Source organism: Carya illinoinensis, chromosome 8 (assembly GCF_018687715.1).
Source record: "Carya illinoinensis cultivar Pawnee chromosome 8, C.illinoinensisPawnee_v1, whole genome shotgun sequence".
Lineage (NCBI taxonomy): Eukaryota > Viridiplantae > Streptophyta > Magnoliopsida > Fagales > Juglandaceae > Carya > Carya illinoinensis.
In genome coordinates this window covers 32,907,902-32,932,378 of record NC_056759.1, presented here as the reverse complement: position 1 = coordinate 32,932,378, position 24,477 = coordinate 32,907,902, and the positions used below count along the sequence as shown (strand labels likewise).

General features: G+C 37.2%; 1 protein-coding gene across 1 annotated transcript in view; it reads right to left on the bottom strand.

Moving 5' to 3' along the window:
* The window catches only part of LOC122318294, a 30,893-nt gene extending 19,170 nt beyond the window's left edge, over positions 1 to 11,723 (bottom strand). The window contains exons 1-2 of the mRNA XM_043135523.1: positions 11,095 to 11,723; positions 10,582 to 10,743 (exon numbers count right to left, since the gene is read on the bottom strand). Coding sequence (XP_042991457.1) covers positions 10,582 to 10,743; positions 11,095 to 11,620 — 688 coding nt within the window. The 5' untranslated portion in view covers positions 11,621 to 11,723. The remainder of the gene's footprint in view (positions 1 to 10,581; positions 10,744 to 11,094) is intronic.
* Between the last annotated feature and the right edge of the window lie 12,754 nt (positions 11,724 to 24,477).

Here is a 24,477-nt window from a genome sequence, read left to right as displayed (position 1 = left end):
TATTGTGGCTACACCGAACCGAGACCTAGAGGAAGCCGAAGACCACAGGGAGAGCCGTGAGGATGAATTGAAGTTGCTACCAAGTGAAGTCCCAAGCCTTCTAGAGGGCCATTAGGGTGTCCTTGAGATGCCTAGTGACCTACTGCCCTCGAGACCATTTGATCACCGCTTAGTGTTGACGGACGAGTCCAAGTCTATCAACGTTCCACCCTACAGGTATACACACTTCCAAAAGGGGGAGATCGAAAGACAAGTGGAGGAGAGGTTGTCAAGTAGGCTCATTAGACTAAGCACAAGCCCATTTTTTTCTTCAATCTTGTTGGTGAGAAAGAAGGATGGTATGTGGAGGGTTTGCATGGATTATAAAGCTCTTAATGAAGCAACGGTGACGGACCATTTTTTCATTCCTAAGGTGGACGAGATGCTAGACGAGTTGCATGGGGCTACAGTGTTCTCAAAGCTTGATCTACATGCAGGCTATCACCAAATTCATATGAGGGAAGAAAATGTACAAAAGACCGCCTTTAGAACTCATTTGGGCCACTACGAGTACTTGGTGATGCCATTCGGCCTTTGCAATGCCCCATCCACCTTCCAAGTAGCTATGAATACCATATTCAAGCTACTTTTGAGGAAGTTTGTGCTAGTGTTCTTTGATGACATCTTAATCTACTCTTAGATGGTTGAAGAGCAATTGGAGCATTTGAGGATAGTATTGGAGATTCTTAAGGAGCGTCACTTCTTCATAAAAACTTCCAAATGTGATTTTATGAAAAAGGAGTTGGAGTACTTGGGGCACATAATTTTGGGTGAGAGTCTCAAGGTGGATCAAATGAAGATTGAAGCTATAGTTGATTGGCTTCTACCAAAGGATGTGTCGGCCTTAAGGGGATTTCTTTGCCTAACTGGATACTATTGAAGGTTTGTCAAGGACTATGGGCTCATTGCTAGACCACTCATAACCCTATTGAAGAAAGACAATTTTGAGTGAACTGATGAAGCCAAGCAAGCCTTTGAAGACTTGAAGCGAGCCATGACGAAGACACCAATATTTGTTTTGCCTAATTTTGAGAAGTCTTTTGAGGTGTACATGGATGCTAGTAGTGATGGTAACGAAGCAGTCTTGGCTCAAAAGATGAGGCCTTTAGCCTTTATTTCAAAGCTTTGGGGCCTATGAAGAAGGCTTGGAGCACTTATGCACGTGAGATGTTGGTGGTAGTTCATGTGGTAAAGGAATGGAGGCGCTATGTTCTTGCTAGGAAATTCACTATTGTGACCAATCAACAAGCATTGAGGCATCTTTTAGAGTAAAAGATTGTCACCCCTGAGCAACAAAATTTTCTTGTGAAGCTTCTTGGGTTTGAGTATGACATAGTGTACCAACCCAAGAAGGAAAACAAGGTGGCAGATGCATGAGCCGCAAGAAGGGAAGTCCGATGCTATGGACTATGCACAATGAGGAGGACCTGAGTGCTTTGGCCTTGAGTGGGTCCCAATGAAGGATATGGAATAAGATTCGGGAGGCCGTGAAGCTTGATCTGAGAGCTTTGAAGAATTGTGAGAAGTTGAAGGCTCAAGATGATAGAGTGGTGCGGTTCAAGGTTAGAGATGGTCTTATCTTTTACAAGGAATAGGTTTATGTGCCAGATGTTCCTAACTTGAGAAAGGAGATCCTTGCTCACTTTCGCCATAGCAAGGAAGGAGGGTCATTCTAGAAGGTTGAGAACCTATGTTTGGGTGAAGCACTTATTCTATTGGGAATGACTCAAGAAGGAGGTCAAGACCCTTATGGCCGAATGTGATGTGTGTCAAAAGGCCAAGCATGACACAAGGGCACCCACGGACTTGCTACAACCCCTACCTATTCCGGAGCTATATGGGAGGATCTTTCGATGGACTTTGTGGAGCGGCTTCCTTCAAGCCACGGGTTTGAAGTAATCTTGGTAGTGGTGGACCGGTTAAGTAAGTATGGTCGCTTTATCTCACTAAAGCACTTGTACACGACCAAGAGTGTGGCCAAAGCTTTTGTGGATAATGTGGTCAAACTTCATAGTTTTCCAAGGAGCATAGTGACAGATAGAGATTAGGTTTTCATGAGTTCCTTTTGGAATGAGCTTTTTGAGTTACAAGGTAGCAAGTTGAAGGCAAGCTCTTCCTACCACCCCCAAACCGATGGGCAAACGGAGGTGGTCAATTGAACTTTGGAGCAATACTTGAGGTGTTTTTGCCACGAAGAACAAATGAAGTGGGAAGACTTTCTTCATTGGGCCGAGTATGGGTATAAGACTTCTTTTCATTCCTTCATTAATGCAAGCCCTTTTGAAGTTGTACGTGGAAGACCACCACCTGTCTTGGCCAACTATGAGAGAGGGACGGCCAAGAATGATGAAGTTAAGAGAGAGTTGATAACTAGGGATGAGATCCTAGTTAAGGTGAAGAAAGAGCTTATGAAAGCTCAAGCACGGATGAAGAGTCACTATGATCAAGGGAGGTGTGATGTATCTTTTGAACTGGGAGACTTTGTGTATTTGAAGCTTCAACCTTATACACAAAAGACCTTAAAGGAGAAGGTGAGCTACAAGTTTTCCAAGAGGTTCTATGGGCCTTTCAAGGTCTTAGAGAAGATTGGGGAGGTGGCTTATCAATTGTAGTTTCCCCTTACAACAAAGCTTCATCTAGTGTTTCTTGTGACCGTACTCAAGATGAGGGTTGGAGACCCAAATCTAACTGTGGAGGAGCTACCCTCGTTTGATGAAGAGAGAAGGATGCTACTCCAACCCAAGAAGGCTCTTGATTACCAAGTGATCAAGAGGGGGCAGACTAGAAGGAAGGTATGGCAATTTTTGGTGCTTTGGCTAGGGGTTCCAAGAGAGGAAGCTTCATCGAAGGACTACGATGAAATGAGATTGAGGTTTTCAAAATTCACCCTTGAGGACAAGGGAACTCTTGAAAAAATGGGGAATGACAAGAACCCTAGAAGAAAAGGTGTTGGGAGAGAAAATAGGAGCGATTAGGTAGCCGCGTCTAAAGATTTTGTGAGGACGTGCCAGGTCTTAGAAGGACTTTGTGGTTCAGCCAAGGCTGAGGCTTGCCTCGGCCATGACCAACTCATGGCCAGCCATGGCCAAGCAAGCCCAAACCATGGCCACCCCAAGGACACATGGAGAAGGGGGACTCAAGGCTTCTAGAAGATAAGGATTTTAGATAGGATAGAGAAAAGATCAAGCAAGACTCTCAAGTGATTCAACAAGATAAGGTAGAGTCCAAGATTGACTTTAAGAGAGACAAGGAGAGAGGAAGAGTCCAAGATCAAACCAAGACGAACCTAGATACCATAAGGGCACTATTTGGCCAGCCACTAAGAGGGGATAAGCCTATCCCTACATTTTAGGCCTTTGATCCTATTTTTTAGACTTTATCTCCTATGTTTTAAACTTTATTTTCCTAGCTTTTAGCATTTCAATTGTAGAGGGACTTTGCTAGAAAGCCCTATAAATAAAGGCCTTGTGGGCTAGTTTTTATTCATTCATTGGTTTTAGAAATTTTGGCTTTAGGCTTGCTTAGTTTTAAAATTTTCGATGTTAGGGTGTTTTGCTATATACTTGGGTTACTAGGGTGTAATTCATGAATCCCTTTTAGAGAGTGGCTCTTTGCAATCCGTGAATAAGAGTGACTCAATTTTATGTTAATTTTCTTGCGTCTCTTTATTTTCTTGAATTCCAAACACCTACCCGAACGCTCATTCAACTCAAATACCAACCTCTAACCTCACATTGTCGAATCTAGGCTTGTGGGAGGAGATCTTGTGATTTCCTTGATCGGTCTAGGAGACTTCATCATTTGGATCTAAGGAGAGGAGGGTTTATGTTTGAGGGCTAGACCAAGGCACTTAACAAGTTATCACATTATGCTTGTTGATCCCTATTTCAAATCCAAAATCGGTCATTTTCCTCCAAGTTGTAGATTAAGTTATTTTTTACTTTTATAGTAATGTTTTGCTGTCAATTTTAGAGATAATTCTTGTTTTGATTTTGGCTAGATTTTTGGTAAGTTACTTATTTTATTATGTAGTATATTTTTATACGATAATTGTGATTTTGTCCTCTCTCGCCATCTGTGAGTAGAGGTTTTTCTCTCTCCCACTGCGAGTTTAGTTTGTCTCTTCTCATCTTCACGTGCATTTCTCCACTGATTGGGATCGGTGAGGAGTGTGGCTGATGAATTGAAAGGCTTGTATGGTAAGATGTCTTTGACGGAATATGAGGAAGAAATAATTTTTGTCGAGGAGGAGGTGGTTCGAGATACTGTGTGTCAGGGTGAAAGGTGTTTGATAATAAAATTGCTGACACTGAAACACTATAATAAGGAAGCTTTGAAGCAAATGTTGTGGAGCGTTTGGGGTCCTGTGAAGATGATGTGTATTCAAAATCTAGACTCCAAATTATTGATTGCAGAATTTGATGATATAAAGGACAAAGAGAGAGTTATTAGGGATGGCCCATGGACGTTTAATAAATAGTTAGTCTTAGTTAAAGACTTTGATGGTGCTCAATAAACCCAACGTTGCATCTAATTGAGGCTTCGTTTTGGGCAAGAGTTCATGACCTGCCTTTGATGACCCACAATGAGACTATGGGCAAATTGGTTAGAAGTGCTCTAGGTATAGTAGAGGAAATTGATCTAATGGAGGGGGAGATCGCATGGGGTGAATATTTACAGATTCGGGTTCGCCTGGATGTTACAAAGCCTTTGTTAAGAGGCAAGAAATTGTGCATTGGAGCTAGTGTGCCATACTGGGTCAGATTTTCATAAGAGAGATTACCTAACTTTTGTTATGTTTGTGGGAGAATTGGTCATTCTCAACAAGATTGTGAACAAAGAGGAAGTTATGACCAGCAACAGGGTCCTCTTCCTTACGGTCAATGACTACGTGGAATTGGGCGAGGAGGAAAAGCTATTGAGAGATTCGACCAGAAGCAACCATCTATGGTGCAGGAGGTGCAGGCAAACAATCCTCGTAAAACACAAAAGGGTGAAGTGACTGATACAAATACTACAGTTATGGAACCTTTCATGGCTGATTTTTTGGATAATCCAAATAAATTCATCGAGGCGAGTAATTTGAATGAGATGAGAATCCGGAAGTGTGTTGTAGATATCCTTGAGAAACGGTTGAGCATTAAAGATGGAGTGGTGAGTCAGTTTCGTAATGTTGCCCCTGAGAATTTAATGGAGCAGTTGGAAGAGATGAGTGGAAACATTGTGGGCTGGGTTGCAGAAGGAAATTTAGTGGGCTATGAGAGTAGCAGAGTGGATGTGAGCCTTGTTACAAAAGACTCAATCTCAGATGAGGGTGGCTTACTAGACGAGTTGGGAATTTCTTATCAATATAATAATGTGGCCCGTAGGTGGAAAATGATGAATAAGGGAGTTAGTAGTTTTGAAAAGGAAAGTTTTGCTTTGAGGGTGGTTAGTGCAGTGAAAAGGAAGTTTTCCCTTTGCTCATCTGAAGTCGTTTCTCTAGAGAGGAAGAGGCAAAAGTGTAAAGTTCCATCGCAGGCAGAGAGCGAGCAGCTCCATGAGGTTTGGATTGAGTTATCGGTAGAGGCTAGTGTCCATCCCCGCCATCAGCTATGAAACTCTTATGTTCGAATTCCCATGAGCTTGGGAACCCACAGGGAATTTGAGCTCTACGTGACTTGATCACGAAAGAAGATCCCAGTTTGGTCTTTCTTTAGGAGACTAAACTAAAGGCCCGTGTAATGGAAATTTGTAAGTATAAATTGCATTTTAATAATTTTTTTACGATTGATTGCGTGGGTAAAAGTTGTGGATTGGCTTTATTGTGGAAAGGGGATCTGTGTGTTAGTATTCAATCTTTTTCAAATAATCATATTGATGCTTTGGTAAAGGAAGGGGATCGGCCAGAATGGAAATTCACAGGGGTTTACGGCAATCCTAAGGCTGCTAATAGATATATGACTAGGAATTTAATTAGACAGATTAATTCTGGTGGAAAGTGTCCTTGGCTTGTAGGGGTGATTTTAATGAAATACTACGTTTTAATATAAAAAGGGGGGGAAGACCACGGCCTGAATCCCAAATGGAAGCTTTTAAGAATGTCCTTTTAGATTGTTCTTTGAGTGATTTGGGATTTGATGGTCCAAAGTTTACATGGTGGAATGGCAGAGGGGGTACTTGATCCATTTTTGAGAGGCTGGATAGATTTTTGGGGAATTATCAATTGCACATTTTGTTTCCTCAATTTGTGGTCAGACATGGTGTTGCAACTCATTCAGACCACTTACTTATGTGGTTTGAGACTGAAGAGGTGGAAGTTAGGGGAAAGAAAGACAAACAACCTAGGTTTGAGGTTAAGTGGGTAGGTGATGATAACTGTTCTTAGATTATAGATAGTGTCTGGAGTAATGGTGCGAATCAAGGTAACATCGAGGGTGTACTGAGGTTGATGAAAAGGTGTGGGGAACACTTGTCTGTGTGGAATAAACACTTATTTGGGAATGTGTTCAGAAAGTTGGCTTTTGCTAGGCAAAATTTACAGCAAGCTCAAGATAGAGATTCCTTGCATCCATATGGTTTGGGTGTGACTAAAGCTCGGCAAGAGGTACAGTTATGGCTTGAGAGAGAAGAAGTTATGTGGAAGCAAAGATCTCAGGTCCAGTGGCTTCAAGCAGGGGATCAAAATACATGGTTTTTTCATGCTCAAGCAAATGGTAGAAGAAAGAGGAATTTCATCAAAGGCTTGAAGGATGAAATGGATGTTTGGAGGGGAGGTGCTCTAAAAGACAGGTTAATTGTTGACTTTTTTTCAAAGCTATTCACTTCTACTACACAGAGGCACCAAGAGGAAGTTTTGGCTTGTGTGCATCCAAAGCTGACAGCAGAGATGAATTTAGATTTTTCCAAGCCTTTTCTAGAAGATGAGGTAAAGGTGGCCCTTCAACAAATGCATCCTACTAAGGCACCATGCCCAGATGGTATGTCTTCCATTTTTTTCCAAAAAAATTGGCACATTGTTAGGAATTCTATGACTAATGCTATCTTGCAAACTTTGAATTCTAGTCACTTTCCAAGAGACCTCAATCATACACTTATTAGCATCATTCCAAAGAAAAAAAACCTATGAATTAGTTTTTTATTTCCGTCCAATCATGCTTTGTAATGTGGTGTATAAGTTGGTCTCTAAGGTCATTGTGAATAGGCTCAAAATTTACTTACCTGGTGTAATTTCAAAATCTCAATGTGCATTTGTTGGGGGTAGGTTTATTACGGATAATGTGTTAGTGGTCTATGAACTGGTCAATTATTAAGGCATAAGAGGTATGGTAAAAAAGATTATATGTCCCTTAATTTGGATATGAGCAAGGCCTACAACCATGTGGAGTGGAGTTTTTTGGAAAAAATTATGCTCAAACTAGGGTTTGCTCATGGTTTTGTGCACCTGGTTATGCAATGTGTGACGATGGTTTCTTTCTCAGTTTTAATTAATGGAGAACCTCATGGACCTAGTATACCTTATAGGGGAATAAGGCAAGGGGACCCTTTATCCCTTTACCTTTCCATTTTTTGTACTGAGGGTCTCACTGCTCTGTTGAAGGATGCTGAGATTAAGCAATTAGTGAGGGGTATTAAGGTGTGTCGAGGGGCTCCTATGGTGAGTTATTTGTTGTTTGCAGATGATAGCATTATTTTTTGTAAATCTAATGAACACACTACAAGATATATTCAAGTGGTGCTTAATAAGTATGAGGAGGCATTGGGACAAAAAGTTAATAAGGAAAAAATTGTTGTGGTTTTCTCTAAAAATGTGGATGATGTGAAACAAAGAGAGTTGCTGAGTTTGTGGGGTGTTAGGACTTTTCAACAATATGATAAATACCTTGGGTTACCTAATCTTGTGGGAAGGTCCAAATCTCTTGCTTTTGCTAACATTAAAAGGAGAGTGTGAAATAAATTACAAAGTTGGAAGGAGAAATTCTTATCACAAGGGAGAGAAGTTCTTATTAAGGTAGTAGCTTTATCTATTCCCACATATGTTATGTCATGTTTCAAGTTACCTTTGGGCTTATGCAAGGAATTGGAAGGAATGATGGCTTGGTTCTAGTGGGGGCAGAGGGGTAATGAGCAAAAAATGCATTGGTTAAGTTGGAGGAAGTTATGTGTTTCTAAATTCAGAGGTGGGATGGGGTTTAAATGCTTACATTCTTTTAATATGGCTTTATTGGCAAAGCAAGGATGGAGAATATTACAAAATGTTCTTATTTGTTGGAAAGGATATATAAAGCTAAATACTTTCCTAATGGAACTTTCTTCCAAGCAAAGCTGGGACTACATCCATCTTATGCATGGAGGGGAATCTTTGAAGCAAAGAAATGGATGCTAGCAAGCTGTTGATGGAGGTTAGGGTCTGGAGCTTCTATTTCTATATGGAAGGATCATTGGGTTCTAGGTCATAAGAACATTAGGATGAGTTGTGAAAATGGTTTACTTGCTTCTCAGGAGGATGCAACTATTGATAGTCTTATTTTTCAGGGCACAAGAATGTGGAAGGTGGAAACTATTAGAGCTCTCTTTAATCTAATAGTAGCTGAGGAAATATTAAAGATTAGATTGCCCTTCATACCTTACAGAGATAAATGAATCTGGTTAGAGGAAGCAAGTGGTTGTTTTACTGTGAAAAGTGCTTATAAATTGATTCAAGCTTTGAATTTGAGGGATATGGCTGAGTCTTCAAGTTGGCTGTGAGATAAGCAACTTTCGAAGAAGTTATGGAAAATGAATGTGCCACGAAATATTAAAACTTTTGCTTGGAGATCTTGCAGAAATATCTTACCAACTCTGAAAAATCTTAGGCAAAAGTATATTGCAATGGAAGAAGGCTGCTATTTTTGTGAAGAAAGGGAAGAAGATATTAATCATGCTCTGCTGTTCTATCCTTAGTTAAGGGGAATGTGGGAGAGGTTTGGTCCAATAGGGTTATAGCTCCAACCAGATAATTGTTTTATGGATAATGTGAAATGTGTGTTGACTGAAGGAAGTGATGTAGATTTTACTATAATATTTGTGTTGTGTTGGGGCATTTGGTATCGAAGGAATAAGCTGAAAATGGAAAATGAGCATATCACTCCTTGTGCAGCAGCTAATATGGCTATCTCTTGTAAACAAATCCTTTTCAAATTTAAAGGACTTGAGTGCTAAAGAAGTGAAGAAGGTGTGCAGGTGGAAATCCCCTCCTAATGGTTTTTTGAAGCTTAATGTTGATGGGGTGGTTTTTTCAGTATTTAGAAAGGTTGGGATTGGGATGATTTTAAGTGATAGTAATTGTAATGTAGTGATGGCATCTACTATCTCAGAAAATGCAGTGAATGATCTAACTACAATTGAGTTACTTGTAGATTTTAGGGGTTGCAATTGTGCATTCCCTTGGGCATTCCAAAACTGATAGTGGAGTCTGATTGTTTGCTAATTATTCAGGAATTGCAAGCTACACGAGTCTCTTTCGGCTAATCGTAATTTAATTATGGAAGTTAAGAGTCTAAAGATCTTTTTCCAAGAAGTTATATTTGAACATGTAAATCGAGAAGAGAATGGAGTGGCTCATACTTTGGCTAGAAATGTATGAAATGTTGTTGATGTTCAAATGTGATGGGGGAATGCCCCTGAGTTTTGCTGGTCATGCTATGTGGTTTGATCATGCTATTATGTAATTGTTTTTTTTTTTTTTTTTTGAATGAAATGTTCTATTTAACAGAAAAATAAATTCTCAAAATCTCATATAGAATAATCTATTTAGTGCAAATATGCTACAATTTGATCATTATATATATATTTCTAATAAAGATCAAATTGACAAGTGAAATTATCAAACAACTTAACATTTTGCACTCCAAGATTCTTTGGATCAATTGACAATACCTAAGTTTCTCATTAGAAAACCCATGATCAAATCCTCCCTCTACCATGTGTCAAAGAAAGAAAAACTTAACATTTTGCACAAGACGAATACTACGAAGTTGATCAAGTCAATAGAGAGAATCTTAATTGTTAGTGTCGGCTAGCTAGATTCTACATGAATATGCTAACTTACAATTACAATATAATTAAGTTCCCATCTTACGTTCTGTTTCACTTGAAACAAATATAATCCATTTGGTGCAAAAATATGGAATATCTTAAATGTCATTATTATTCTAATTATAAAGATTAAGTTGACAAATGAAAGATCATTAAACTTGCATCCAACCTTTTACATGACTAAGAATTTTATGAGATTTGCTATTCATCATCCTCATACACTACATACCATATTTATTTATTTTTTTTGTTTTATTCTTTTTATACTAATTGAATTATTTTACACATTATTTATATACTACATATTTGACAAAATAAAAAAATAAAAAAATGTGATATATAAAGATGATGAATAAAATATTTCTTATATTATATATAAATAATAATATATAATAACATGAGATCATCAGCCATTTCTGATGCATATATTGGTGGTGTGTGCATTATTAAGAAGGATACTATCATTTTAAATTGATGGATACATACAGTGATAAATGATTTTTTTGCAGAAACCAAGAAGAAGAAGACTCCCGCTTGGGAAAGCCAAAGGCTTCGCCGCTAGTAGATGGAGAGGTGTGACTCCTTCCTCATTGACAGCTTTTTCCAGTTCTTTCCCATCATACAACTCAATTATTCGCAATGCCAAATCTGTTGACACGTGAAAAAAGAAGCATTAATTCCATATTTACCCATCTAATTAATTAATGTGTTATTTCTTAAGAGTAGTACTATCATGTCGCTCGGCTTTGATCCTCGGACGTGTCCGCTGGTACAAAATTGTTTTTTTCTTTTTTCTCTTTTTTTATTTTTTTAATATATTTAAATATTTTTAAAAAATTAAAAAGCTTATCAATACATTAAAAATTATTTTCTTAATCATTAAATAAAAAAAAATCAAATACTTGAACAGTCAAAATAAAAAGACAAACTCAAACCTAATATTTTCCATTTGTTATACATTAAAAGAAAAAATACAATAATAATAATATTATTACTCACCAAAATGATCTTCAGAAATGGCGCAGTGAAGAATCGTGTCACCAGTGCGCGTATTCCTGGAACCACTGTCACGCTCACGGATTGGACACAAATCGTAAAAGCATTGGAAGGCTTGTTTTTTACCAAAGAACACTGCCAAGTAAAGAGGAGTTTCTTCCTCTTCATTACGTGCAACGATCAATGAAGGATGAACCTCTGCTATGCACCTACACATGGCCACATTCCCCACCACTGCAGCAAGATGGAGAGCTGTATTCCCTCGATTGTTTCTACTTCGAACAGACTTCTCGGGATCCGGTAGTTCCTTAATGATATTTATCATTTTCTGGACCGTCTCCACTTGGCCGCCGGAGACAGCTAGGTGTAACAGTGTGTCGTTTGTTCTGGTGATGCTATTCACTAGGAAAAATGGGTTTTCCGTACATGTATTGACAACGTCACCCCATTTCCCATTCAATACCATTTCGAACAAGATCATCCCCCCTTCTCCTCTACTCAAACCTCGGTCGATGCGGGAGTATTCCATTTTTCTCTCCTTTGATTCTACGTACGTACTACTAATATTATTGGAAGCTAGGTAGAATTGCTCTAATGGTGGTGCTAGGGCTGGGTGCAGGTGTGCTAATTTATACTCGCGCACACATGTAAGCACAGTCCTCTGTCGGAGGCTGGGCTGATCATCAGTCAAGTGCTAGCTACTGCAAACACGCGCTCACACGTAATTAAGCACAGTCTATTAACGGTACCGTAAAAAGGTTAAATGCAAATTCAATACAAGAATTTTCATTGAGAATCTCAATTCGTAGGATTTATACAACTAATTTTGAATTTAATGAAAAAGCTTGCGATTAAGGTTTTTTGGATTGAGAAACCATTTTAATTCATTTTAACTTATTTTATTATTGTAATTTTTTTAAATTTTTCTATAAATATAATAAATAATTTTTATTTGTAGCAGCACATTTCTAATGTTATAAATTTTAGTATTAAAACAACTTTTGAATATTTTGATGACGTACGTGTGGTCGTAAACCTTTGTTTGTAATGATGTGACATTTTGACATAGTTTAAATGATATTTTAACTAATGGAATGAAAAATAGATAAAAGTTAAAAAAATTTGGGAAATGTAGAGCTTAAAACTAAAGTTAAGATATTAGTATATTTACTATTTAGTTCTCATTGCTTTTACAGATTAGATAAAATAAAATAGATAAAATTTAAAAAATTAAATAAAATATTATTACAATATAATTTTTATTTAAATTTAAAAAAAATTAAATTATTTATTATATTTTATATAAAAAAATTTAAAAATTATAATGTTTAGATAATATGGAATAATTTGTGAAAATAAATCAACTCTAAATATCAAAGTACATAGATTATTTTAGAATTTACCCATTTTTCAAACAGGCAGGCAAAGACAATATTGCTTTGGCATAGACCCCGCAAGATTTGGGACCTCAAAGCAAAGTACATATCATGTGCTAAATTGGAAAATAGATTAACTATTTTTCAAGCTCTTGATCTCTTTGAACAAGATAAATAGTTATAATCTCCTTTTAAAAAGAACCGAATCTTTAAATCAGAAGATTGTCCGCATCCTTCCTTTGTCCTACCTTTATCATATAAAAGTAAATTTATGAATTGACATTACTTTTATATGTTAAATTTTTTTATAATATAAATAATTTTATAATTTATCGTATCACAACAAATTATGTTAATATATAAATTTAATTTTATAAAATTTCTTTATAACTTTACAATGCACAAAAAATATAATAGTCATTTGTATCGTATCTGGAAAAATGATCAATACGTTATTCTTTATGATTTGACAAAAAATAAAAGCCATTTTGGATAATTGGCGAGTTTTTAATGCATGCTTCTTCTTTCTTTATTATTATTGTCTTGTCTTTGGAATTTGTTTCATGCAAGCTGTACAAATCATTTATCTTTTTTAAAATCTACGTTTTATTCAAAAGGTTTATTTTTATTTCTAAAAGCTTAATTTTAAGTATTATTTTTCAAATGTACATTTTATCTAAAAATTAAGTTTGCAATTGAATTTCTTGAGGTGAATTCATGAAGCTTTGCATCAATTTATCTTATATGATTTCGATCCGTAGAATTCTTATATAACTAAAGACATCTATAGCTTTGTGCTCAACACATGGAGACCATAAATTTTTAATCTTTGAAGTTTCTCTCTCATTTTTTTTTTCTTCTCCTTCTCTTTTCCATTAATTCTATTGCTATTATTTTTTAGAAATACTACATACAATTATTTTTAAGTACTCTTTGTGCACTCTAGTGATTTGACAGTTATTTTATATTAAAAAAATTGACGCAGTAAATCATATCAGTAAAGTATATAAAGATTACGTAAAAGTGATTGCACATAGAATTCTTGATTATTTTTTACAAATAATTTTATTATTTTTTAAAGAAAAAATTGGTCAATAAAGTTTTGTTTAGTTACGCAGATGAGATTAGATAATATAAGAAATAAAAGTTAAAAATTGAATAAAATATTATTATAATATATTTTTTATTTTAAAATTTTAAAAAATTGATGAATTATTTAATATATTTTGTTTTAAAATTTTAAAAAATTATAATAATTAAATGAAATAAAATGAAAGGAGAGAATTTACAAACGAGTCGTAACTCGTACATTTTTTTAAAAATGTTTTTAGAAATAACACGCTTTTACTATGATAAACTTGAGATCAGCCACATCCTTAATTACTAATTTCGCCCATCTAACAGCTTAATGAAAATCACGTGGCAGCCTAGCATGCAATGGTAATCTTGTACTAGACTATTGTACTGAAACACGTGGAACTCCACCCTTTTACTTTCTTAAGGAAAAATAAAGGATTAAAGTACTAGTAGTATAAAAGAAGGATGTCGGCACCCTTCTGATCTCTAATATTTAAAGGTTGTAAGACATCTCCTTTGTTTCTTTTTTAAAAAGAGATACTAGGTACAATTTTGTTCAAAGAGAAGAGCTTGAAATGCGTTCGGTTTTCAGGGCATATTGATGCATGTGGCTCGTACTTCTTTATAGCTAGCATATATACTTTGCTTTGAAGACCCAACTCTTGCGGGGCCTATTCTATATCTGAATTAAGTATTAATGCCTTCATGACCTCCTGTTTGAAAAATACACAAATTTCCATGAAATTACTATACAATTTTGTAATCACCTCCTTGGAAGACTGTTAATACTCTTAAATAATAATAATAAAATAATTCTCAAAAGTACAGTATAAAAATTAACAAACATAAAAAAAAAAAAAATGAATACTTTTTTCACAAAAATAAAGTTAAAATCACAAAATAGAATGATACTAATTCTTAAAAAAAAAAAAAACAAAAAAAGGTCTTTCTTCGGCTTTTTATCTAAAAGTATTTTATTTAAAAAGTTATATAAAGTCATTTTTAATTAATATATTTTTATTTCTACTAAATTACTTCTAATTATTATTTTTTAGATATTTGTTTTTTTTAAAAGTCCATTTTTAAATTTATTATTGGTATTTTGTCTTTATTTTAAGAATTTTTACTAACATAATATTATCTTTTGGGAAACTAGAATGGATAGCAAATTTTGTATAGTTCGAGGCGTGATTGTCAAAATTGATAGCTTTCAATGTTATTGTAATTGCTTAGAGTTTTTGTATTTCACCTACTTTATTCAATATCATGTGATGTTAGAGCATCCGGATTATCTAAAGTTAAATGACACTTTCGATGAATGACATTTTTGATAAATATAAAATGAATTTGAATTTTGACTATTTTATTCATATAAGTCCTAATATTGGAATACTTCTTTTTTATTATATAATAATAAAATAATATAAGATAAATTTGAATTTAACTATTCACATCAAATCTTTATATTAGATTATTTATTTATTCATTATATAGTAATGAGTAATTAATAATTAAAAAAATATTTAATTTTCTAATTATTAATTTATTTAATTTTATCATATTTTACTATTCTACTTATTATATGTTAATTAGTAATTATATTCTAATTAAATTAGTAATCAGGTGTAATATAAAATAATAAAATAAAAATTTACTCAAATAGCAACAAGAAAATTTGACTTTACTTTTACCAATATTGTAGTTAAAAGTCAAATAATTTGAATTTGCCTAATCTATTGCAAGCCGGTTTTTATCTCTAATAGTTAAAAAGAACTTTATTTTTACATGTGCATAATCCATTAAGAATACTCTTAATGTATACTCAATTTAAAAATGGCTGATATTCTCCTCTCTTTTTTCTCTCTGAAAAAAGAGGTGGTGTGTGAGTGGTGCGACAGGCACGTGAAGTTTGTTATAACGGCTTTTTGAGTTTTTGGACCGTAGAGAGTAGTGGTGGAGGTGGTTACAGACACAGAGAGGGGGTGAGATAGGCGTGCCTACGGTGGCTAGGGGGTGGCGGAAGGTAAAGGAGGTCTGCATTTTGAGCAGAAACACGGACAGACGAACTCTCAGAGGAAGACAGAATGGAATCCTTAGAGGAGAAATGGAAGAGGTTCAAGCTGAGGGAAGAGGAGCAAGTGGATATCAACCTGGATGATGACTCTACGTCTGAACTGGTTTACAAAGAACAGAGGAGTATGCTGGGGAAAATTTGTTCATCAAGAATGATTAGCAAGGAGGTACTGGAAGCTACGTTGGCAAAGATATGGAGGTTAAGCAAGGCTGTGAAGCTAACTGAGGTAAGCTCAAATGTTTTTGTCTTAAGTTTTGAGACGATTGCTGACAAAGAAAGAGTATGGTCTGGCAGACCTTGGTTGTTTGACAACCAGCTTCTAGTGCTTAAGGAATTTGAGGGGTTTACTCCCATTAATCGAGTCAAGTTTGATTCAGAGAGCTTCTGGATGAGAGTTCATGATTTGCCCCTCTCGTGTATGACAAAATCAAAAGCTGAGCAAATAGGTAGTTCAGTTGGGAAGGTGGAGGATGTAGAAGTGCAGGAGGACGGTAGTGGTTGGGGGAATTTCCTGAGAATCCAGGTTCATCTGGATCTAGCTAAGCCAATTGCAAGAGGGAGAACAATCAATGTGAGAGGCAGCAGTTTTTGGGTTCCCTTTACATATGAGAAGTTACCTAAAATTTGCTTCTCTTGTGGGTGTATGATTCATGGAGAGGAGGGATGTACCAGAGATAGGTTGGCTAAGGAGGGTGAGGAGCAACAATATGGCTCTTGGTTGAGGGCAAAGTTTGCTCAAAAACCAAAGGCCTTCAATGAAGGTAGAGGGAGGAGGGAGGAGTCGAATTGGTGGAGGAAAGTGGAAGAGAAAATGAGTGAGATGGAGAGTCAAGAAAGCAAGGAGATGACTGAGAGGGAACCGGGTTGGGAGAAGGGAGAGGTTGATGTGAGTGATAAGATTGAGAAAGATGGAAGGACAGAAGAGGAGATAGAAAAAAGTCAGTATAAAGGGGAAGAGAACAATTCTGAGAAGGGTATACAGGAGCTCATGGGTGCGGGGACAGAAAATAACAATAAGGGTGAGAATCTGTCTGAGGACACTGAGTGTAATGTACTAGTGATAAGGGAAGGGAAGGAGGTAGAAGGGGTGAATACTGAAGTGATGAATCAGACACTGAAAAAGGGAGGTTGGAAAAGGAAAGCTAGAGATAAAGGGAAGAAGGAGGTGGCTGTAACTCAAATAGGTAAAGAGAAAAAAAGAGGCTGTGATGAGGATGTGGTAGGAGAGAATACAGGAAGGCAAAAGAAAGGAAGATGGGGCAGTGAGGGTGAGGAGCTTGGAAATTCCATTGTAGTGGCGGAGGCTGTTTTTCAGCCCCGCCAAGCATTATGAAAATTTTGAGTTGGAACTGTCGAGGGTTGGGGAACCCTCAGACAGTTCAAGATCTCTGCAATATGGCAGAGATAAATAATCCCAGCTTAGTCTTTGTAATGGAGACTAAGTCCATGAGAAAAAGTTTTGACAGTTTAAAAAAGAGGTTACTATGTGAGGGTTGTTTTGTGGTAGAAGCTTTGGGAAAGAGTGGGGGTATGATATTGCTATGGAAGTCATGCATGAGAGTGGAAATCATTAACTATTCTCAAAGACACATCAATGTGTGGGTAGAAGAGGAAGGGGAGAAGAGCTGGTTATTAACATGTTTTTATGGAGAGCCACAAGCTGCAAAAAGAAGGGAAGTTTGGAATATGTTGAAGTCTTTTAAACCTTCAAATAAGGCTGGGTGGTTTATAGTGGGAGATTTTAATGAAATTCTCACAAATGATGAAAAATGGGGGGGCAGAACAAGGACTGAAGGACTAATGGAGATGTTTAGAGAGGTGCTGCAGGAGGGAAACCTTTATGATCTGGGTTGGAAGGGGCAGAAGTTCACTTGGAGTAACTCTCATGAGGATGAGTCTTTCACTAAGGAAAGATTGGACAGAGCCTTAGCAAATCATGAATGGATCGAGTCCTATAAAGAAACCTGGGTAGAGGTTCTGGCGGCCAGAACTTCAGATCATAAGCCTTTATTGGTACACATCCTGAAACCAGAAGATAGAAGATGGAGGAGGAAAAGAGGCTTTAGATATGAAGCATGTTGGGCTCTAGATGATGATTGTGAGGGGATCCTTAAAAAGGTGTGGCAGAAAAAAGATAATGAAGTGCTAAATGCTAGATCTGTGGTAGTTTTACTGAAGGAAAGTGGGATTGCTTTACAAAAATGGAGCAAAGGGAAAAGGTTGGGGGGAGAAAAGGAAATTGAGGCCAAAACCAAACTACTTGAAAGCTTACAACAAGAGGAGAACAGCAGTAATATAGGTGAAATAAGAAGCTTAAAAAAGGAATTGCATGTTTTATTAGAAAAGGAAAATTTGAAGTGGAAGCAAAGGGCAAAATGTAATTGGTATAGGCATGGAGATAGAAATACCAAATACTTCCATGCTTGTGCTAACCAGAGGAGGAAGAAGAATTTCATAAATTCAGTGTATGATGAAGACAATAGAAGGAAGGAGGGGTATAAAGATGTGGAAATAACATTCAGATCATACTTTGAGAAGCTGTTCTAGTCCTCTGAGCCTGGTAGTGAGGAGATTGAGGAGTGCCTGGTGGGGCTGGAAGAGAGAGTAACTCCTTCTATGAATGCTGTTTTGATAAAGAATTTCTCTAGGGAGGAGGTGGAGCAAGCTTTGAAACAAATGGCCCCATTAAAAGCTCCGGGACCCGATGGTTTTGGCCCATGTTTTTATCAGAACCACTGGGGGGTAGTTGCTGAAGAGGTAAGTCTAAATGCTCTACACTTTCTAAATGGCAATCCCATGGACCCTGGTCTTAACCATACCCATATAGCCTTGATTCCTAAGTGTAAAGAACCAAAGAAAGCTAGTGACTTTAGACCAATAAGCCTTTGTAATGTTATGTACAAAATAGTGTCCAAGGCTATCTCAAATAGGCTGAAACAGATCCTTTCAAAGATCATTTCCCCAACCCAAAGTGCCTTTTTGCCTAGGAGGTTAATTACTGATAATGTAATGGTGGCTTATGAATTGTTGCATTCCATGAAATCTAGGCAGAAGGGGAGAGTAGGAAGCATGGCTATTAAACTAGATATGTCAAAAGCTTATGATCGAGTTGAGTGGTTGTTTTTGGAGTCCATTATGAAAAAACTGGGTTTTCATGAAAAATGGGTTAATCTGGTCATGAGCTGTGTCAGATCTGTTTCTTTTTCTGTTCTTATCAATGGTTTTCCTGGTACAAAATTCTGGCCTAAAAGGGGTTTGAGGCAGGGTGATCCTTTGTCACCCTACCTTTTCATCCTTTGTGCTGAAGGATTAAGCTCTCTTTTAAACTTTTATGAAAACCAGAAGGTTACAAAGGGAGTACAGGTGACTCGAGGAGGCACCAGCATCAACCATCTGCTGTTTGCAGATGACTGCATCCTCTTTGGGAGAGCAAAACTAGAAGAATGGAAGAGGCTACAGGAGGTATTGAAGAAATATGAAAAGGCATCGGGTCAGTTTCTTAATAAGGAGAAGACTTCAGTTTTTTTCAGCAGCAACACAAAGGAAGGGGATAGAAAGAGGATAATGGAGGCTGGGAACTCAGTGGCTTGTGGTACATATGAGAAGTACTTGGGACTCCCTGCAATAGTTGGAAAATCAAGTTGCAATACTTTCAGAGTTCTAAAAGAGAGAGTATGGCAGAGGATAACAAGTTGGAAAAACACTTTTCTTTCCCAAGCTGGGAAAGAAATAATGATTAAGGCAGTGCTACAGGCCATTCCAACTTATACCATGTCAGTGTTCAAGCTACCCAAGAAGATTTGTCAGGAGATTAATATGCTCTACTCGAAATTTTGGTGGGGTAAGAAACAAGAAGGTAATTGTATTCACTGGAGGACATGGGAGAAGATGGGAGTGCAGAAATGGAAGGGAGGTTTAGGCTTTAGGGACTTGGAATCTTTTAACCTGGCCCTTTTAGCTAAACAAGGGTGGAGACTAATGGAGGCTCCTGATTCCTTAGCTGGTGTGATCTTCAAAGAAAAGTACTTCAAGCAGTCCAACTATCTGGATGCCAAATTGAGTTTTAAGCCTTCTCTGATATGGAGAAGTTTGTGGGAAGCTAGGGTCTTGGTGAAAGAAGGTATAAGGTGGAGGGTGGGGGATGGCAGTAAGATAAAAATATGGGGTGATAAATGGTTGTCTTCCCCTTCATCCTTTGCAATACAATCACTTATGACTGTTTTACAGGAGGATGCAAAAGTTGAAGAGTTAGTTGACAAGGAGAAGGGGGAGTGGAATGAAGTTAAAATTCGAACCATCTTCAACCAAGAGGAAGCTAAACAGATTCTAAGTATTCCCCTTAGTAGAGGGTTAGCACAAGACAAGTTGGTATGGGGCCCTTCCAAGAAGGGTGTTTTTTCGGTTAAGAGTGCTTATTACCTACAGTTGGAGAGATTGAAGAACAAGAAGGGGGAGTGCTCAGCAGGGAATGAGATGGATGAAAGGTGGAGAAAAATCTGGGATCTCACTGTGCCTAATGTAACAAAAATGTTCTTATGGAAGGCTGGGAATAACATACTACCTACCAAGGAGAACCTTTTTAGAAGAAAGGTGGTAAAAGAGAGGTCCTGTCCAGTTTGTAAAGCAGAAGTAGAAACTGTTGAGCATGTCCTCTGGACATGTCCAGCAGCAAATGACATCTGGGCAGAGTTTGATGGTAGAGTCCACAAGTGGAGCAGAACAGAAGATGGCTTCATGGTGCTATGGGAGAAAATGATGCAGAGTATGGATCAGAATCAGCTAGAAGAAGTGGCAATGGTGTTCAAAAACCTATGGTTGCGCAGAAACAGCTTTATTTTTGAACAACAGATGTCTTGCCCAACAGCAGTGCTCAGAACAGCCAGGGAAGCCTTGATAGAATATAAGAAGGCTCTGAGTTTACAGTTGAAGGAAAACCAGATTTCAATACCTGCTAGGGGATTACAGAAATGGGAAAAACCAGAGAATGGCTTTGTCAAAGTGAACTGGGATGCTTCTTTTAAGGCAAAAGAGAGGAAGATGGGAGTGGGGATCATCATAAGGGATGAGGAGGGAGAACCATTAGTTGCTGTTTGTGACCAAAGGAATCATGTAGCAGATCCAGCAGTGGCAGAATGTGTGGCTCTGAGAAAGGCTTTGGAGATATGCAGTGAATTAAACATTCACAATGCTATTTTTGAAGGTGATGCTAGGAATGTTATCTTGGCAATACAAAGGGAAGAAGAAGATTTGTCAGTTTTAGGTCCTTTGATTGAGGATGCAAAGTCTTTTTTCAGAAATTATAGAGGTTGGCAATTGATATTTGCACATAGAGAGAAAAATACAGTGGCACATTGTTTAGCAAAAACAGCTTTAGGCTTGTTAGAAGAAACAGTTTGGATAGAAGATATGCCAGACTTTGTTGCAAAGGATCTGGATTTTGACAGATCATGTAACACAGTTTATCATTAATGAAATACCGAGGTATTCTTTTCAAAAAAAAAAAAAATTTAAAAATGGCTGATGATTTCTCTTTTCTATTTGATCAATTTCTACTCCATTTTAAAGGATAATTTGGTCGGTAGCCTGAGTTCTTTGACCCGATTAATTAGATCCGCCCCCTGTCCAAACTTGATATTTATCCATTCGATCCGTTACTAATTTCATCCATGTGCTTTAACAAAAATCACATGACATTTTTTTTCATTTAAAATATTATGAAATTTATAAAAAATAAAAAATAAAAGTTAAAATCAAAAAGAAAAATTAGGATTAACTTTAACACGGGTCGTTAATGAATCTGTACCGTTAAAAAATAATATAAGATGGGTAACGAAAATACTTAATCCCAAATTTTTTCATCAAATTCATATATAATTAGTTTTATAAATCCTAAAAATTGAGATAACTCTGCATAAATCAATGAAAACTCTTGTATTGAATTTGCATTTAAAGATCACTCATGTGCTTATAACTTACGTATGTGCGCGTGTATGCAGTGGCACTTGCCTGGTCAACCTCCGATTGAGGATTGTGCTTACTAGAAGTAATAATATGTTATACGATATGTTAACTCAATACAAATATAACACGATAATAACAAATTAGCATTTAGTCTTAACGAGTTTAGGTAAAAACCCTCAAGCCAAGATTCATTTTGCAATCTAAATCGATCGAGTCATTATACTTGAAAATCCGTACAGATTATAGATTTTCTGTACCGTTTACACAATAGAATTTAATTTGAAAATTTTAATTTTTTAATTAAAAATATTTTTTACAAATGATATCGTGCCATGTCAATAATTTAGAAAAATTTTCCTCCACACAACGGACTTGCAAATGGAATTTATTTTTAATATAAATACTGGTAAGGGTTGTTTTCCAGGATCAGCACAAGGCATTCTCATCAAAAACTCAAATTTAGCTGTAGAGAAATCGGGCCAGGATGGGGATCCACAGCCTTTACTTTAAGGCCCGACAGTCCACAAAAGGAAAAGTTACACGAAATGGGCTCAGGAATGCTAGAAAGAGGGTCTACGATATGAGGTTCGTACATAAGACGGGTTCAGAAAATCAACAGGGGGCACTCAGAGTAGAGGAATGCGGTTTTTAATTAGTGCCTAATTTAAGTAAGAGAAATTATTTTCTCTATGTTAAACTTTGTCATGTTTAGTCACATCTATTAGGTGGCAAATTTTAAATAGTTGATTTATGAAGTTAATTAAAATGTGTCACATCATTAAATATGACCGAGAATGATAAAAACTAAGATAAGGATTAGTATTGCTCAATTAATATTTGTTTTTTAAGGAAAATTCAGTTATGATTCCACTTTAAGACCTGAACCAAGCATATGAATGATTTTTAGGGAAAGTGAATAACTAAACTGCCAGTACTATAATTCAGTGAAGCACCTGAAGTGGAAAATGAATGCTTCTTTATTTTTTTCCAAATTATCTGAAAGGAGAGGAAAGGTTTTTTAATTTAAATGAAAATATATAGAGTAAAAGTAGAGAAATCGAAGAGTTTATAGCATAAGAGATGATGAATGGTTGTTTCCAACAAGATGAAAGAGGAGAGAAAAGTTGAGAAATCGAAAGATTTATGACATGTCTAATTTTACGACGTACTCAAGTTTTCTAATGCTTGTATGGAATTTATATATATTAATATAAACAAATTTAGATTTCTTATAGTTCTTGTCTGAATTCTAAGACTTGGAGTGAGTGAGAAATAGATACATAAATCGATCTCCTCAAATACTATGACATATACTTTATATCATGTGCTGTCTCTTCCATTCTAAGCCGCAAAGTCCGAGTTTGAACCATAAAGCTCGATTTTCATGCTAGTCTCTCTTGTACTTGCCTTAATTTGCCTTCTTTATTTCCCCCATTGAAAGAAACAAGTTAGGATGTAAATTCACTAAATTAAGTACTTATGCTGGTAGCTAGTTTTTTGAGACATGTTTAAGACTGCAGAGAAACTCATTCTTCATTAATAGTTAATAATACAACTCGACCATAGGCGGAAGGGTAACTTGCACGAGACAGAACAAACAGATCGAAAGAGTAGTCGAGCGTTAATTTCACATGTACTTGACATAGCAAATAGTTTTTATTTTTTGTCAAAAACCGATCATACATACATACGGGAACATGACAATTGACAAATAGAACTTTTTATTCGATGAAATGGAAAAAAGAGAGAAAAGATAAGAAAAGAAACTGGAAAAAAAGGGACATTAGAGAGTTGGCTTGTAGCTTCGTCGTGCCACCTTCGTAAGGGTAGCATGTGTTGAAAAGCCACCTGCAGTGTGAGAAAGAGAGAAGCACTGTTGTCTCTTAGCGTATTAGGCGCCCCCCCCACATGCAGCAAGTGGCCTGCTGCATCGAATACACATGCACCGTTCGGTGCTTTTGTTTCTAGTAGGCGCCTCCCGTAATTTCAGCAGCAAACTGCTGCATCGAAACTGATCAGCAAATTGCTGAAGAGAACTTCTCCTATAAATAGGAGAGTTCTGATCTGCAGAAGGTGCAGTGGGAGAGAAGCAAAATAGAGAGAAGTAGGGACGTGAGAGAGAGATAGAAATTTGTAGAGTGATTTGTAAATCTCGTACAAATTCTATAAAAGAGGCTCCAGTGGATGTAGGCAATTTGCTGAACCACTTTAAAAATTATTTTGTGTGATTTTCGGATAGGCTTGTGCCACAACAATTGGTATCAGAGCCACTAGGTTCTTTTTGTGAGGTGGATTTTTGGTGTGGTAGTGTGGATACGTACAGTCTAAGGAGGTTCTGTCTAGGACATTGGAAATTTTAAGTGTGTCCATTGTGACCCTCCAATCTTTCCTGGGAACTGACTTAGTGTGGTACTATTCATTTCTACAGTAAAAATTCATCAAGAGCTCTGGTTCAAGCTGTCCGAAAATTCAAGTTGGTCAAAATCAATTTTTGACAACTCCAGGGTGTTCCTCGCGTTGAGACGAATCCGTTGCCGCAAACGGAATCGAAAACGGAGGTCGGAGGAGCCCACACGCGCCCCTAGAAGATCAGCGCGTGCATCTGCTGCACTTCACGCGCCCCACGCGCTCCAGAGGAGGAAGACGCGTGTCAGACACGCGCCTCACGCGCGCCTACAGTGGTTCAGCGCGTGAAAGTCACGGGCCCAGGCGCTCCCCACGCGCACACAGTGCTGTAGCGCGTGTGTCACACGCGCCTACTCGGCCCACGCGCACTGTGCAGCGCGTGCATCCCACGCGCCAGACAGATCACAACCATACGTTTTTCAGATCGATTTTCGGCTTGATCTAAGCCATTCGGAGTCGGATTTGAGCAATCAAATAGTGCTTTCCTACTAT